The following is a 15,998-nucleotide window of genomic DNA, read 5'->3' as shown; positions in this document are numbered from 1 at the left end:
ACAGTCCGGCCGCAGTAACGCAGAGAAACTAGCTTTCAAGCACAATGCCAATGCTTAGAAGTACTACACATATATTTGAGAGCAATATTGACCCTTTTACTTTGTCTGAGGAAAAAATTAGTCTAGGGCCTGTAGCCAATCAAAGCACTGATCCGCCAGTTGCTCTCCATGTTCTGGTTGATTAAATCAAATTTAGTAGTTGGTCGTTCACAAAAGTGAGGACTCACCAATACAGTACGCATGTGGGATACCGTGGTGGCCATGGACTACGCGAACGGACCCTTTGTCGGGCTGGAAAGAGCGCAGGATCACATCCTTCGAGTCGCCTACCCAGTCGTCTGATTGAGCAAAGTACATCCACACTTTGTGGTTGTTTCGCTGAAGAAGTTGCGTGTCAAGATCCCGTACTAGCTTCATCTCGTCGTCGGCCATAGACAACGTTGCAAGAATGGAAGATGGAGACCGCAAAAGTCCTTCAAGAACAGACTTTTGATGCGCGGGCCAAGAGCGGAAGATCCAGGACAATATGCAGGACAAGGGAATGACCCGAAGGATGTTGGCAATTCGGGATATCGTCACAGCCCAGGGGAACACCCACTTGCTTAGCATCGTCAGCCACTACTTTGGGGCTTACTAGAGAAAACACACGGAGAGGGCCCGGCCATTCGGGGACGATGCGATATCAGTTATTGTTGGAAAGAGCAAGAATACCCCAGAGATCGTGTCAGACCTGGCTTTCAGTATCTGAGCAGCAGCAGTTTAGGCACTGGAGGAGCGATGGATTGAGACTACTTACCTGGAGAGTTATCCAGGAACCTATGCTATGCCCTATAACGGTTACAGGAATATCAGGCCCATATTCAACCTTGATTGCATCGAAAGCTTCTATAGCGCTCTGTATCTGCAGTAAAAGCCGGTGAGACCCCGGCGAAGTATGGAAACCAGGAGTATGCCCGGCGTGACTATGGGCTAGAATCGACATTCGACGGTCCTTTGAGTGAAGTGCAGAAAGGAAGGGAATATAGAAGTCGAGCAAACCAGGATTTCCTTGTACGGATGGGTGAGATATAGAGGAATCAGTCAAGGACGGGGGTTGACTCACCAGGTATGAAGAGGATTACTTTCCTTGGGACATCTTCAACTGAAGACCACCAGTGCGCGTGCACGGCACCAATTGGTTGTGTATGCTGGAATACTGCATCCTCGTGGTCGGCTACACGAGTATTTGCGTGCAGGCGATGTACTGGCCTCAGAAACGAAGGCAGAACGCGTGCGGCAGACCGGGCCATACTCTGATACCCGACTTGGCAGTGGTGAATCCCGCCTCTTCACCCAAATATGGTAAGAAGACGCAGCATACTAAGCGCTCATAATTGACCTAACAATGAGCGCCTAATGCATCGTGACCGTGTCCTGACATCGACGAGCTCGATGTCCAGAGCCCCTCCCTTCCCTACTCGACGTGCGCGCTCTCCTTCACTAACAAATGGGAACTCCCAGCAATCATCTACAAAGCCGCTGCAGATTGGCCGGCTACCGTCACGGCCGACCACACCTAGTAACGGGTCGAGCCATTATGTCAAAGGACCAACTGGTTCGCCTAATAGTAATAGCTCCGGACCTTCGCGCCCTCAAAGGTCAGAGTTCAGAAGTCGACAATCAGGGGTGTCCGACGTGCCCTCGGACTACTCTCGCGACTATTACAGAGACAGCATGAGCACCACACGATCCGATGTCTCAACACCACACCGGCCTCGTCCAGGCACATCGACGAGCAACACGCCAGGTGGCCCGCGGCCACCACCTCCCCGGAGTGCAAGAGGCCTAACAGAAGATGAAACAACTTCACCGACGTTGGCCTCGGCCATCTCTGCATTCCAGTTTGCAGGCGTGCGCAAACGCGCCATGACGAATGGGAGCGATGATTTAAACTACGAGAGGGAACGGCAGCAAGAAATTGAGGAGGACAAGGCAAGGCAAAAACGAATACGAGATAAGATGCCTGGTCGGCAGCCGACCAGTGCTCGGACTGGAGAGATAGACGGTGTGTCCTGATCGCGCGACAGAGATCAAGGCCCCGTTGGCTTATACCCTACTTTCCACAGCTGTGTTGGATCAAGTAGAGGGTGGCTGGGAGCTCACGGACGTAAGGTCCCTGCTTCCTCGATGTAGCGTTTCTCATGATGTTGCTAGTTTAACACCGTCGACCTTGCTTTGCAACTTCTGGACGATACTAATGTCGGAAAAGATATAGAATCGTTTCGCAGAACGAAACATATGCTTGCAAAAGCCCTAAAGGGCTCCGTGGATAGTACGTGACCTTATGTTTAACCTCTCAATTACCTCCAATCCCGTACTCATGAAGTGCTTGATCCTAGAGCATTACAAGCAATTCGCCGACTCTCTACCACATCACGCAGCGCTCCTCACGCACCTTACCGCAACCCAGTCGCAGATAAAAGAGACCCGAACGTTGCTGCAAGAGGCCAAGGAGTCGTTGGGCAACAAGCGATCTGACCTAGTACAACTATGGTCTAGGGGTCAGACCTTAGAGGAGATGATGCGTCTTCTTGATCAAATGTTCTGTCAAGTCTTACCTTCTCAGTAAGAACTTGTCGCTTACTAACGGCATTTAGTGAACACCTGAAGGCTGTTCCCGATCTCCTGGAAACACTGATTTCTGAGAAGAGGCTACTTCAAGCATCTGTTCTCCTTGTTCGAAGCCTAAAGACGATTAACAAGGCAGACATGCAAGAAATCGGGGCTGTCTCCGACCTACGAAGCTACCTGGTTGCACAGGAAACGGTTAGGTCACCACCCCATTGTTCTTCTTATGCTCATGTTATGTGAAGACGCTGAGGGACATTCTGGTGGATGAACTCCACGGGCATCTGTACCTCAAGTCATTTTGGTGTGAATCACGGTGGGCCGCATACGTCCCAAACCAAGATGTTCGCCGTGAGTAGGCTCCACGACTAAAACATGGATGCACTGATCAACTCTTGTCTGTTCCAAGTACCAAAAGTCGAGTTCGACGAAGATCCGGACAATACTTCCCCTCTTGGAACACAGGCAGACGCGGCAGCCCCTGGCCCCTCGCGCATGCGAAGATATCTCAATGACCTTGCCACACGGCCAAACGACCCTCCACTGGACATTAACGAACCCAATATCCGCGGCGCTCGCACCTCGGCTTCATTGTCCACGATGGCCAACCTCGTTCCTGGTGTCGTCTCCCAATCCTCACAAACTAATCCCGAGGCCGACTCATTTATATACATGGAAACTGTGATGGAATCCCTAGCTGTCCTGGGGAAACTTGGGAATGCACTTGACAATGTTGCCCAGCGGCTACCGACGGAGGTGTATTCGCTCGTGGAAGCTACTTTAGACGAAGTCGGCGAACGAGCGGAATTCGGGCGTCGTCTTTCCATGCAGGTGATACCAGCTTCCAGCATCGCCCAGGCCGACGGGGTATATCTCCTCTCGAATGCTTTATCAGGAGTCGATTCCGTGCTGAATACAGGTTCCGTCGTGGACGCGTCTGCACTGAGGCTAGCGGGTCTAGAGTCGTCTGCGCGTCAATTAGACCACGAAATCTTGAAAGACTTCTTTTGGACTGTCTACTCTAAATTACATGCTGTAGCGCAAGGATTAAGGGTTGTCTACGAGGTTGCCAACAGGATTGGGTCGGTAAGTAAGAGATAGATGACGTCCTGGCCAATACTCAAACGAAGTTGACAGCGGCGGGACTTTAAGGATGCCTCGGGTGCAAAGGCTGGGTCGCTATTTCCTTTGTCTGAGATATGGACGGCCGTACAATCAGAGGTACGTTATCCGTCCCCTAATATTCTGTTTCTTGTTGACCTACTGTCGCAGGTACGGACGTTGATTTCAGACTACATCACGGACGAGGAGCAGGGCACAACATCCGGGCGCAATCCTGTCTCTTCCATCAACGAGATACTCCGTGATGGGAGGTTCACCCGGGACAAAACTAAGGTACGATATAATGGTTATTGTAATACAGGTTTTTTCACCTGTTTTGCAGACTATTTTTCGCTTTGTCGACACAGATGTGAAGTCGACCATCAAAACACTAAAACCATACGAAGATGGTTTGATGGCAACGATTAAAGACACCATGCCAGGACTTGTTCAGGGCTCGGCGGATAATCCTACGCAGTCCATGGTTTCCAATGTTGGCTCGGATGAACGATTGCTAGGGACAGGGCAGCGTCACAGAATCCTTATCCATCCGGATGCATTTCACGTCACTATTCTTTTCCGTCCTACTCTTTGCTTCTTGGATCGCGTAGCTGAGGTTCTACCATTCGGCGCGGAAGCCTCAAGAGCGTCGAGTGAAGTTTTAGATGACTTCGTACTTAAAGTCTATCTGCCCCAGCTAGAAGAAAAAGTCTCGAACTTATTCCATCAAATCGTCATTGGTAAGATGGCTGTATCTACGTACTTTTTTCAGCAGCTTTAACATCATTGCAGGACCCGAAGCCTTCCAGCCTGACCCTTTCTCCGCACGTTTGTCGAACGAGCCACTTCTGAAGGTGCCCATGCCCTCCTATGATTCCTCCTCTCAAAGTCTTTCTAACCTAGTAACTATAGGCCAGCGTGCAGCTCATGGCACTCATCAATTCACTATGTACCATGCTGCAAACTTCTCCATTCCACCGTGAAAATTATACGCGTCTCATCCTCGGCGTCATCATCCAGTTCTATCAACGGTGTAGCGACCGCTTCCAGGACTTAGTTTCTGTAGCACCTCCTATGGAAATGCAACTAGAGCCGAAGCTTGCGCTGGCTGCCCAATGGGCCCAACGATCCGAGCTGGCTCCGTGTTTAAATGATTTAGTCCAATGCTTAGTGAGTTTCATCTTGGAGTAGTTGACCCCTTTCATAATATTATGTCAAGGACCTGGAGAAGAAAAATCAACTATGTCGACAAGAGATAAAATTGGAACTGGGATTCTTGGGAAGAGCTGATATATCTCAAGATGACCTGATACCTTCCCTCAGGAATGTTGCATCGTTATGCACATTGCACCGAAGTGTTGTAAGTCTTGATCCCTGAGTGCAGTATTTCTGTAACTGACGCGTCGCGTAGATGTGGTTTGGCACCGCTCTTACTGCGCTGAAAGCGAAAACTGAGGGTGCCCCGATGTCCCCTCAGAATTTGGAGCCATTGAGTGCTATGACTCCTTTCACGCCACTGCTGCCTGTGCTGCCACCGATCTCGTCGGATGATAGCTTGAAGCTAGCGTTATCAAAGGAAATGGCATTGTGAGTCGCTGTATCCTTTGGTAAACGAGGCGCTGATAATCGCCTCAAGACGATTCCAAGCTTTACTCAAGACGTATGAACAACTTGCAGAGCTCGTTCTCTACACCATACGTATTGACATACGGTGTCGCGTCATACATCACCTCAGCGCAGCGTTCCAGAATGTATCTACCGGTTATATCTCAATGTCTAATCAGCAACTGACTCCTTCTAGGGGAATTACGACTTGGAACGTGAATCTACGCAACCCGATTCTAATATTGCCAAACTGAACGCCGAACTAACACAATTCGAGGAGATGGTATCCTCTCGACTATCTAAGGAGGCTCACAAGTGTGTCTTCTACGATGTTCTAGTTATCTATCTAGCTAACCGTCACCAACAGTTTCGTATTCTCCGGTCTGAGCTCTCTGTTGGAGCATCTTCTAGTTTCCAACGCACGTTACTTACGGAAGGTTAACTCATTCGGCATCAAGAAAATATTGCGAAACATACAAGCTCTGCAGCAGAATATCAAGGCTATAACGTTTGATGGCCAAGTCGTTGATTTCAGTCGACCCAAGCAATACTATTCCTTGTTCAACATATCCCCACAGGTTCGTCGCATTCGTTGCCCGGAACTACGAACACACTTACGAGTATGTTTTGCAGGACATGCTTGAGGGCATTCGGCATAAAGCCGTATTCAGCTTCGAAGAGTACCAGACAATGTTGAACCTCCAATGTGGAGTTGTGACCGCAGATGGGGAGGCCGGCATTGCCAGGGCCCTCGATAGGAATTATGGCATGTATATGATTGAGTTACACGGGCTAGAGATCGGATCATGATATCAGTGGGAAGGAGGGTCGCTTTTTGTTGTATTTATTATGTTTTCGTATCATTTCTGGACTTTTCCGTTGGCTGCTTGTATTCTTCAGCCTGCATCATCCAGGCGATATCCCCATCGTCAACTTCTGACATGAAAGGTGCCTTGAAGCGTTCTGAGGACCAGGCTAGCGGGGAAGACGATACAAAGAACTTCGATGGCTGCTTCTGGATCAGTATAGGGACTCTGGAGAGAAGTTCCCGGTAACGCCGTCGCAGCCATCTTGGAGTCGGGGAGGGACTATCTACGTGGACGGGGGCTGCGTGGCAAGAAGTGTTTCTCTCTCTCCGAGTACCCCTCTTTAGGTTCGGGTCTTGAGCAGCGAGGGCTTCGATTTCTTCAAATAGTTGCGACCCATGGAAACCAAATGTCGAGCGTTCTTCGACGTTATACGTTGGTGAAGAAGATATATTTAGAGGTGGCCGAACTTTCTTCCACTCTGATACGAAGTAGCGCCATCGAAAATTGAGCTCCCGACGCTTGCTCAGAGGGCCCAATAGTCTTGCCTCCTCTGATTTTGGATCAGCTCGGGGGGACAGCAGAGGGGGGAAGCGAAGCGCGCGTTCCGAAAGTGGTTTGACGCGAGAGCCAGACGAGGTAAGGAGGGTCTTCAATTCCGGAGAATAAGTTGGTGGTCGTGAATCTGGTTTACCCGGAAACATTGGGTCGGGCGGAGAGGCATGGTGATCTGTTAACAGAGGCTGCCGACACGTTAATTCCCTCATCAGCGCAGCACGATGGTGTCATAAGAACACACTTCCATGAGCTCCCAGCGGAGTTTCCCCTTCCTACCATAAGCGACATCGAGGATATGTGCAAAGGCCTTATTGCTGCCGCTGGTAGCAGCCTTGATTCTTCGAATGTCCTGTAATTCCCCTATTAACCCGAAGAGTGTGGCGCACGTCAAACGGCAGACCTTGGATATTCGTTTAACACGACAGTGGGCTGTTACCGGTCGGGCTAATGCTGAGCGTATGTCGTCCGAAGCCTTGATACGGTAGAATTGTCTGATATGGTTCATGAGACTTCTTTCTTCTCAAAGGGGTGTGCTACGACGCACCTGAGGTAAATGTGAGGCAGCTGGCGCACTGCGCGCAGATAATCCCTGTAAAGGCTCGTCAGCGACCGAGACATGATCGTGGTGCAGTGGCATGGATTGAACGGAAGTGCACAAGCGCCTACGAGGCGCCTATCTATAAATAGCACACTCATAGGTTTCTCCGTTCCGACGTTATCATCACCAAGGTAATCATGTTCTATGCGAGTATGCGAAGCCAGGATTTTCCGCTGCTCCACATATTTTTGTCTCCATGTGCCGTCAATTATCCGTATCACAACATATATAATACGATGAAGCCTGTCAGATCGATGTAGCACCCCGACGACCAAGATGAAGTACTTTATTTCAGCCACTGTTCTGCTAGGCATCTCATCCTGGGGTGTCCGCGCCCAACAACCTGTAAGCTCGTGCAGTGCAACTATACTCTAAGCATTACTCTGACCCATCTCTCTGTTAGCTTTATGCTCAATGTATGTCCAACTTCATTAACGCCGATACGCGACTTTTCTAATCATTAATGTAACGCCATCACAAGGTGGAGGCATTGGGTGGTGTGAGTACAACCGCTGTGCTTATGACTTTGGACTTACTCTCAATCAGCCGGAGCTACCAGCTGCGTGTCCGGAGCCTCGTGCAACAAACTTAACGACTGTAAGCGTTGTTATTGGACCCCCTCTCAGCAATCAATGAACGCTGTCCCTAGATTACTCTCAATGTCTTCCCGGCGCAGCGGCACCATCTCAGACAACTACTGCCTCTGCACCAGGCGGTAGCAGCACGCCTGCTCCTTCAGGAGGTATTACTTCCTTCCTAGGCGGTGTCAATATGGCTGGATACGACTTCTCATCGGTATGTACACAATGCCAACTGACTCGAAGCACACGCTCTTGAATCCCATCGCAATCCACTCAGAAAACGGACGGGTCGTTTGAAAATGATTCCGCTGATCCTCCAACGGGTCAGTTCTCGCACTTCGCTGCACAAGGGGTGAACATATTCAGAATTCGTACGTGGCCACCTATTTTCCACTAGGTCTTTACTTACCCAATCCTTGTCTAGCCTTTGGTATTATCATTTTTATGTGATCTTGGCACCAGATTAATCGACACATATAGCGTGGCAATTGATGACACCCACCGTCGGTGGCACAATCGATCCTCAATTCTTCTCTCGATATGATGCTACTGTTCAGACGGCTCTCAGGCAGTCTAGCAACCCATTCGTCATTCTCGACGTGGTATGTAGACTTCCCCGCTCTTTGGGAGTAAACGCACTGATTTACGACACTTAGCACAATTACGCCCGATGGAACGGGGCTATCATCGCCCAAGGCGGACCCACCAACGAGCAGTTCGCCAGCTTGTGGTCTCAGCTCGCCGCGAAATACAAGGATAACTCTAAGATCATCGTAAGTCATTCCGGTTTGCCACCATCTATCACCCTGAACTTTAATCCCCTAGTTTGGCATCATGAACGAACCGCACGACGTACCATCAATCCCCACATGGGTTACATCTGTACAAGCTGCCGTTAATGCCATTCGTGCAGCTGGTGCCACATCCCAGTTCATTCTCATTCCCGGATCCAGCTGGTCGAGCGCCGAAGCTCTCCCTACTGAAGCAGGCCCGGCATTGCTTGGAGTGACAGATCCTATTGGCGACAAGTCCAAGATAATTTTCGACGGTACGTTAGCTCTCGGCAGAAATAATGCCTCCTGCTAATTTTCCCATGCAGTCCACAAATACCTTGACTTCGACAACAGTGGGACTCACACTGAATGCAGCACCGTGTGTACACCTCTCACATTTATTATTCCTCCTCACTCAACAGTCGCCAGAACAACATCCAAGTATTTACCAACTTGGTCACCTTCCTCCAGAACAACGGAAACCGACAGGCTCTCCTCAGTGAGACCGGTGGAGGCAACACCGCTTCCTGCGAGACTGCGTATGTTCACTCATCTCCTCTCTTGATTGATCATTTATTTCCACTGCCTATACCTTAAAGTGTCAATGAAGAGCTTGCATTCGTGAAGTCCCACTTCCCGACGCTTGCTGGATTCACAGTCTGGAGCGCTGGTTCCTTCGATACGTCCTACGAATTGACCGTCACACCGAACCCAGACGGCTCCGATCAACCCGTTTGGGTCGCTGGTGGTGAGTTCCCCCTTAACCTGCAACAGAACCTAGCGTCTGATCCTTCCGAATAGTCCGACCAAACCTTCCTTGATTTTAAGATGTATAATTTGCGTAAATCATAATGTACTCTGATCAAGACTCTTGCATTGTATATATTGCCACGTCCTCGCTCAGTTCCAAGGATCGAATTTGCGGTCTCGACAAAGCATCTGTTGTCCCAATCGATCCCACATTCACTCGTCATGCATCATGTCCCTACCAATCAGTGAATTTGGCCCGTTATGAACGTGGAAGTAAACTTTATTCAGGCTTGTGCTTCCTAATCCGAAATTTGATCATCTGACTCAGCCCCTACAAATCCGTTCTGCTGCACACCTCTTTCCTCAACGTTTAACACCCATCTTCACAATGGTACGGACGATTGCATAGGCTCTAGACGACCTTGCTGATGCATGCACAATATACCTAGTAGCCTCCTAAGGGGAGAGATCCTAACCCAAGTGGCTTAGGACGGGCGATCATCAACAGAAAGATAAAAGATGCACGGCATATGCAAGAGTCGGGATTAGTGAGCCCAAACCGCTTGTTTTTGAGTAGTTCGCATGCTTACTATGGATGTGAAGTATACCACCGATCTAGATCCAACGTCTCGCCTGAAGTCCGTAACGCAAGAGAAGGACCTTGACGAATTCTTCAGCACTGCACAGTTGGCTGGGACCGAGTTCACTGCCGGTGCGTCTACTCTCTCTTCTTGCACTCCAGTCATCTAACCTATATAATAGAGAGGAATAATGTCAAAATAATACAATCTTCCACTGGATCCAGTCGTAATCCATATCTACTCAGTGAACAAGAAGAAAAGATCACCCTACTGCGGCAACGAGAGAACAAGGGGAGACTAAGAGTGCCTAGGAGGCCGGATTGGAAAAAGGGGATGACCACAGCACAGTTAGATCGGCAGGAGAAAGATGCATTCTTGGAATGGAGGAGAGGTCTCGCTGGGTGAGTGATTTCAGCTATGGAATTCGATGTGTATGTCAAACTGCATATCAGCCTTCAGGAACAAGATGGTTTCCTCCTTACCCCGTTCGAGCGCAATATCGAAGTATGGCGGCAGCTATGGAGAGTGGTCGAACGATCCCACCTTGTCGTTCAGATCGTCGATGCGCGAAATCCGTTGCGGTTCCGCTGCGAAGATTTGGAGTCATATGTTCTCGATATCGAAGGGTCGGAAGGTGAAAGCGGGAGTGGCAAAGGGAAGAGGCGCAATCTCTTGCTCATCAACAAAGCCGACCTTCTTACAGCACGGCAAAGGTAGATCCTCTCTCTGGTGATCCTGTATTCTGATCTGACAGTAATATACAGACGTCTATGGGCAGACTACTTTGATACACATGGCATCACATACGCCTTCTTCTCTGCAGCGAACGCTGCGGCCATCCAACAGGCTCGAAGAGATGCTCTTGATGTCGCCGGTTCTAACGATCAAGATATATCCTCAGAAAGCGAGCCGAAATATGTTGCCGAAGGTGCTGACGAGCCTGATTTGGTAGAAGACGACGCATCGGAGTCGGAATCAGACGCAAGTGAATCCGAAGACGAGCACTACTTTTCGGCTGAGGAGGACACGACAGATGGACAGGATCCAAGGGCACGAGTTCTATCAGTCCTCGAACTCGAAGAGTTGTTCATAAAGTCCAGTCCCGATCTAACAGGTAATTACTATTCGTTCATTACTAAACATATTTAACATGTCTCCTTTTTTTTCAAGAGTTCAAAGATTCGGAAGGAAATCCTCCTTCGAAACTCGTGGTGGGGCTAGTAGGGTATCCCAATGTCGGAAAATCCAGCACAATCAACTCTCTGCTGGGTGAAAAGAAAGTCAGCGTATCGTCAACACCTGGAAAGACGAAGCACTTCCAAACAATACATCTTTCAGATCACATCGTTCTATGCGATTGTCCCGGTTTGGTCTTCCCCCAGTTCGCCACGACACGGGCGGACCTCGTATGCGATGGTGTTCTGCCAATTGACCAATTGCGAGAATACACAGGTCCGGTATCGTTGGTAGCAGATCGTATCCCAAAAGAGATCCTTGAGGCCGTCTATGGTCTGTCAATCAAAACGCAAAATACCGACGAGGGCGGCGACGGCAAGGTCAAGGCTGAAGATTTGTTGATTGCATATGCCAGTACGCAAAACTCCTTCATATTATCCTGCTAGTCTGATGATTCTTCAGTCGGTCGCGGTTTTATGCGCTCGGGTCAAGGCAATCCTGATGAAGCCCGTGCTGCTCGATACATCCTCAAAGACTATGTCAACGCCAAAATCCTATATTCCCACCCACCGCCAGACATCTCTTCCGACGCATTCAACGAGAAAGCATACCAACTTGCCATGACTCGTGCGGCCGAGAAGAAGCATGCGCCCACAACTCGTGTTGGAAAGAACGCTGATACTTTCGTTGCGTTCGCGCCGAATAGTGCTATCAATAAGCAAGGTGGCCTGAAAACTCAAAGCTTGGATAATAACTTCTTTGATAACCAGGGGTCGCTTTTATCCCGCCCCCTCGTCCAAGGTTCCCTTCGAAACGGCAGCGAATTCTCGAGAGGGAAAGCATTTCCTCATCAGAATTCCGTGACCAACGATGGCACACCACTAGATGCTCGGCAGGCAAGGCTCCTGGCACTCACAGGTGTTGCCAATGAGGTTGGAAAGGGGAAGAAGCATCACAAAAAGACAAAACGTGTAAAGCAACGTAGTGGTAAAGGCTACGATTAGATTGTACATCCTTGTTGTTGCCTATTTACTGCCGCCCCTATCTTATATCTCAATTGGGTCTCAGCGAGCTCTTTACATCCAAGCTCTCCTCGTTCCACTACCACCATGGTCAACAACGATCCCTGCCCCCGTCGCCATGTATGCGCGAAATTGGTGACGGTCAACAAAGGACGCAAGGAAGGTGGGTGTCAGACGCGTATATCCACACAACTTGATGTCAGGAACGCGTCCCAGTGATTGTGCTCAGCATCAACAAACCTGTTACCATTGGTCGTCATCCCAAGCTTTGGTACGCCCCATATCTACAGTACACCAACCAAGACTTACTGCGAACAGTACCTATGTTATTCCGGATGCTTTTGTCTCAAACCTTCATTGCAAACTATATGCGTAAGTCGCGTTGCGTGAGTCGAATACAACTGCAACAAGAGAATTAGCGTACGTTCCGGTACAGGGGGGATAATAGTATCATGTCAGGTATGCTCTGAACTACTGTTGTGGCGCATATACTTACGGGTCATCAAGGACTTGTCAACAAATGGCCTCGTCCTTAACGGTCATATGATTCGACGAACTTCTGTCATACTGATGCATGGGGACATCTTGGAGATCCCATCTTCTCTCAGTACGGGCACTCAACTCTATGCTCGGTGCCCGCTTGCTCATACCGTAAATCAGCATTCAAATGTCTGCATATTTGGGCCGAACCCAACGACAAAGGCAACATATTCGACCCCACCCCGCCCCTACAACCAGCCCAGAAAGTGAGATCCTCCATATTGATTACTAATGTTTCTCATATCTTCTAGCGAGTCGGTGACTACGTCGTAACGTCTCACTGTCTGGGTAGTGGGAGCTTTGCGACCGTCCATCTGGCCGTGAACAAGCATAAGCATCGACAGGTCGCTTGCAAAACTATCAAGGCTAGGAAAGGCCATGAACTCAGTCAAGTTTGGAAGGAAGTCAAGATACTGTTGTCACTGAATCATGTAAACTTATTCTCCTCGTCCTTGGATCTATACTGATCATCTTCCTAGCCGAACATCAATCGCGTCTATGATGTTGATCAAAACGGAAACTTCTTGTTCGGAGCTCAAATGCTTTGTGTTGCTGTTACTAACGTTGATCTTTCCAGGCACATATTTCTAGAGCTATGCACAGGCGGGGATCTCTTCACCTACATCATCAGCCATCAGGAGACTGAAAATCGGCTATGTGAGGGCGAGGCAAAATACATCATGTTCCAGCTGCTGAAGGGATTGACATACCTTCACGATAAATTGATATCACATCGAGGTATGGAGTTTCATCTAGTGATTATCATGATAACATTAACTCTTCCATTTTAACCAGATATCAAGGTACGTCCACTCAATTTCGTACGCAGATACAAGTTGAACCTCGACCAGCCTGAGAATATCTTACTTTACACCCCTGGTCCCTATCCACGCATACAGATTGCTGATTTCGGTCTCGCTCGACCCAAGGCCTACCAAGAAACTCTGAATGTCTGCGGTACAGTCTCTTATCTCCCTCCAGAAGGCATCCTCGCTCTGGACAACAAACATTTGGGATACGTCGGGTAGCCAGAATCTCCTCCGCGGTGTTGTGCATTTACTAACATCGTTGCACGTAGGATGCCGTCGGATTGTTGGAGTGCTGGTGTTATCCTCTTTATAATGCTTTCGTAAGTTTGGGAGGACTCGGGCCCCCCTGCTGTTTCTGACGTTGAAGGCACAGCGGATTTCATCCTTTTGACTACGATGCATCATCCGATTCCGACTGGCTGGAGGTTGTGCCTGATTCCCAAGAACTCGACCTACTCGACCTACAACAGGATACGCAGTGCTCTCAGTTTTCGCAAAGCTATGCTAGGAATGAAAACCGCGTCAAGCAGAGGATTCTTTCCGGAGAAATAGAATTCAAGGACTCCATTTGGCGGAATCTGCCCCGTGGTCAATTTCTTCGATCATTCATATACCAGATCTGTCCTGACGCCTACGTTTATTAGCAAGAGACCTGGTTGGCCGACTACTGATAAGAAGCCCTCTCAATCGTGGAACCGTCTATTCATCAATGCAAAGTGCTTGGATTGCCGACGACCTCCCTGCTCTGGAAGCCGCCTATTTTGACCGCGTTCTTGCTGGACCTTGACACTCTCTGCTTCTGGTCTATGGAATTGTAACTTGCTCCTTGTTGATGGCCAATCACTTCTGCTTGCCGTGCGTGCTGTCGACCGAACGGATAGCCCTGGACCGACGACTTCACCGCGCCATGAAGGTTGGAACGCCCCGCGCTTACTGATGCTAAGCTTACAATGTTATACAATTTTCTACGGATATCCGTACACTGGTCACGTTATATCTTACTGCTCACATACGATTTCGGTGGAGATAGTCAAGCCTTCAAAAAGTTGGCGTGGACTAGAAAAATGATTTCATCCATGGTGTACAATATTGTGGACGAACGATTACTTACAATGAATATGGTCTGCAGCAAAGGTCGATATCTAGCACCAATCTCAGCAAGTACTACGGAGAACGGGCGGCGAAATTGCTCACGAAGTAGTAGCTGTGATCGTACCCCTCATGACTGCGAACTCTAACTTTGAGCTCATCGTGGCCAGCATCCCTGGCTGCTTTCAAGAAGTTCTCTGGCAACAGTTGCCCTTGCTTATAGAAGTTATCACCAGTGCCCTAGATTGGAAGAGGTCGATTAATTTCGATCAGCGTACGCCTGCATAATTCTACTCACGTAGTCAATAAGAATGTGAACAGAATCAGTAGTCTTTGCAATAAGCTCGGTAGCATCATATTGTGCCTTCGCCTCTTCAATACCGTTCTGGAGATAACCCTTGAAGGCTTTCTCCCCCCATGGGCACTTTGTTGGGTTGCATATGGGCGAAAAGGCGGACGCAGACCTGTATTGCTTGCTCTTGGAGGCTAGATACAATGTCAGAGCGCCGTGGCCTCCCATAGAGTGGCCAAAGATGGATTGTCGTTTGAAATCCTGACAATCAGGAGTCAGGGGCGACATGGGAGAAGGGAAATTGATCCTACAATTGGGAGCCCGGCAGCTTCGATTACCTGGGGTAGCTCAATAGTTACATGAGTGAGCATATTGTAGTGTTTCGAATATTTTGGATTGGTCGAGTTCAGATAGAAGCCGGCACCTATGGGATGTTAGTTTCGTCGATGAGGGCGATGAAGCACCGTTCAAGTACCAGTCCCGAAGTCCCAGTCATCGTCTTCCCCTTCTATCCCAGCACCACGCGGAGAAGTGTCGGGGAAGAGCAAAGCAATGCCTGCTTCAGATGCATACCCGAGGAAGCTACCCTTCTGTGCCCTGAAGGTCCGTATACCGATATGGTAAGAGATTGTCGGCTGCGTGAAGCTGATATGGCTTTACCCATTGTCTTCCGTACACGTAAGGCCGGAGAGATAAACTAGGATAGGGACCTTCTCATTCGCTGCGTTCGGGGGGAGGAAGATATTGAAGTTGGCGGACAATCCACCTAATGCAGCAGACTGTCGCGATCATCGATTTCAGTATTTCTTGGACGCGATTCATCACAAAGTGGGACTATTTACTTTGAATTTATATTTTGTGAGTTCGCCAGCAAAGGCCTTGTTTGATGACACCTTTTCCAGAGCAGCAGCCATGAACGATAGATGATATCGATGAGATGGAGCAGTGAGAGAGCGACGGTCGGACCAACTCAAGATATTGATTCTTAGTCACGTGTGGTGGGTGAACATTTCCCAGCATTGGGAAGGCGTCGGTACACGCGCCGTTGTGTGTTCTTAAAAATTGCGTTGCATTGCGCCAGCCGAGCGATCTCGTCGCATCGGTGCATGA

General features: G+C 49.1%; 7 protein-coding genes across 7 annotated transcripts; 4 read left to right on the top strand and 3 right to left on the bottom strand.

Moving 5' to 3' along the window:
• Window positions 1-117: 117 nt before the first annotated feature.
• PC9H_003460 (uncharacterized protein) lies at window positions 118-982 on the bottom strand (the record flags this gene model as incomplete). Its single annotated transcript, XM_036773053.1, has 4 exons — window positions 118-173; window positions 228-597; window positions 649-744; window positions 797-982. 4 exons carry the CDS (start codon window positions 980-982, stop codon window positions 118-120), a joined length of 708 nt encoding a protein of 235 aa, XP_036634526.1.
• Window positions 983-1,431: 449 nt separating this feature from the next.
• Window positions 1,432-6,123, top strand: PC9H_003459 (uncharacterized protein; the record flags this gene model as incomplete). The annotated part of the gene is made up of 18 exons (XM_036773052.1): window positions 1,432-2,044; window positions 2,106-2,146; window positions 2,194-2,311; window positions 2,379-2,580; window positions 2,637-2,805; window positions 2,853-2,958; window positions 3,017-3,693; window positions 3,745-3,828; window positions 3,880-4,002; window positions 4,052-4,448; window positions 4,501-4,562; window positions 4,621-4,878; window positions 4,928-5,068; window positions 5,120-5,295; window positions 5,345-5,459; window positions 5,510-5,628; window positions 5,681-5,891; window positions 5,947-6,123. 18 exons carry the CDS (start codon window positions 1,432-1,434, stop codon window positions 6,121-6,123), a joined length of 3,789 nt encoding a protein of 1,262 aa, XP_036634525.1.
• Window positions 6,124-6,160: 37 nt separating this feature from the next.
• Window positions 6,161-7,295, bottom strand: PC9H_003458 (uncharacterized protein; the record flags this gene model as incomplete). The annotated part of the gene is made up of 4 exons (XM_036773051.1): window positions 6,161-6,862; window positions 6,919-7,026; window positions 7,078-7,168; window positions 7,222-7,295. 4 exons carry the CDS (start codon window positions 7,293-7,295, stop codon window positions 6,161-6,163), a joined length of 975 nt encoding a protein of 324 aa, XP_036634524.1.
• Window positions 7,296-7,551: 256 nt separating this feature from the next.
• Window positions 7,552-9,450, top strand: EG5A (Manganese dependent endoglucanase Eg5A; the record flags this gene model as incomplete). Its single annotated transcript, XM_036773050.1, has 11 exons — window positions 7,552-7,633; window positions 7,822-7,872; window positions 7,925-8,070; window positions 8,134-8,227; window positions 8,337-8,458; window positions 8,513-8,629; window positions 8,682-8,904; window positions 8,956-9,008; window positions 9,059-9,168; window positions 9,229-9,377; window positions 9,431-9,450. 11 exons carry the CDS (start codon window positions 7,552-7,554, stop codon window positions 9,448-9,450), a joined length of 1,167 nt encoding a protein of 388 aa, XP_036634523.1.
• Window positions 9,451-9,601: 151 nt separating this feature from the next.
• PC9H_003456 (uncharacterized protein) lies at window positions 9,602-12,140 on the top strand (the record flags this gene model as incomplete). The annotated part of the gene is made up of 8 exons (XM_036773049.1): window positions 9,602-9,624; window positions 9,846-9,927; window positions 9,983-10,091; window positions 10,142-10,361; window positions 10,413-10,673; window positions 10,725-11,074; window positions 11,131-11,550; window positions 11,599-12,140. 8 exons carry the CDS (start codon window positions 9,602-9,604, stop codon window positions 12,138-12,140), a joined length of 2,007 nt encoding a protein of 668 aa, XP_036634522.1.
• Window positions 12,141-12,245: 105 nt separating this feature from the next.
• On the top strand, window positions 12,246-14,294 carry MEK1 (Meiosis-specific serine/threonine-protein kinase mek1; the record flags this gene model as incomplete). The annotated part of the gene is made up of 12 exons (XM_036773048.1): window positions 12,246-12,321; window positions 12,375-12,429; window positions 12,578-12,617; window positions 12,666-12,765; window positions 12,819-12,904; window positions 12,950-13,129; window positions 13,178-13,224; window positions 13,276-13,453; window positions 13,550-13,722; window positions 13,777-13,827; window positions 13,881-14,095; window positions 14,152-14,294. 12 exons carry the CDS (start codon window positions 12,246-12,248, stop codon window positions 14,292-14,294), a joined length of 1,344 nt encoding a protein of 447 aa, XP_036634521.1.
• Window positions 14,295-14,537: 243 nt separating this feature from the next.
• PC9H_003454 (uncharacterized protein) lies at window positions 14,538-15,802 on the bottom strand (the record flags this gene model as incomplete). The annotated part of the gene is made up of 8 exons (XM_036773047.1): window positions 14,538-14,563; window positions 14,619-14,649; window positions 14,702-14,836; window positions 14,895-15,149; window positions 15,200-15,312; window positions 15,364-15,485; window positions 15,549-15,667; window positions 15,731-15,802. The coding sequence occupies 8 exons, from the start codon at window positions 15,800-15,802 to the stop codon at window positions 14,538-14,540; spliced, it is 873 nt and encodes a 290-aa protein (XP_036634520.1).
• Between the last annotated feature and the right edge of the window lie 196 nt (window positions 15,803-15,998).

Source organism: Pleurotus ostreatus, assembly GCF_014466165.1.
Source record: "Pleurotus ostreatus strain PC9 chromosome Unknown scaffold_2, whole genome shotgun sequence".
Taxonomy (NCBI): domain Eukaryota; kingdom Fungi; phylum Basidiomycota; class Agaricomycetes; order Agaricales; family Pleurotaceae; genus Pleurotus; species Pleurotus ostreatus.
This window is presented reverse-complemented; position numbering and strand designations above follow the sequence as displayed.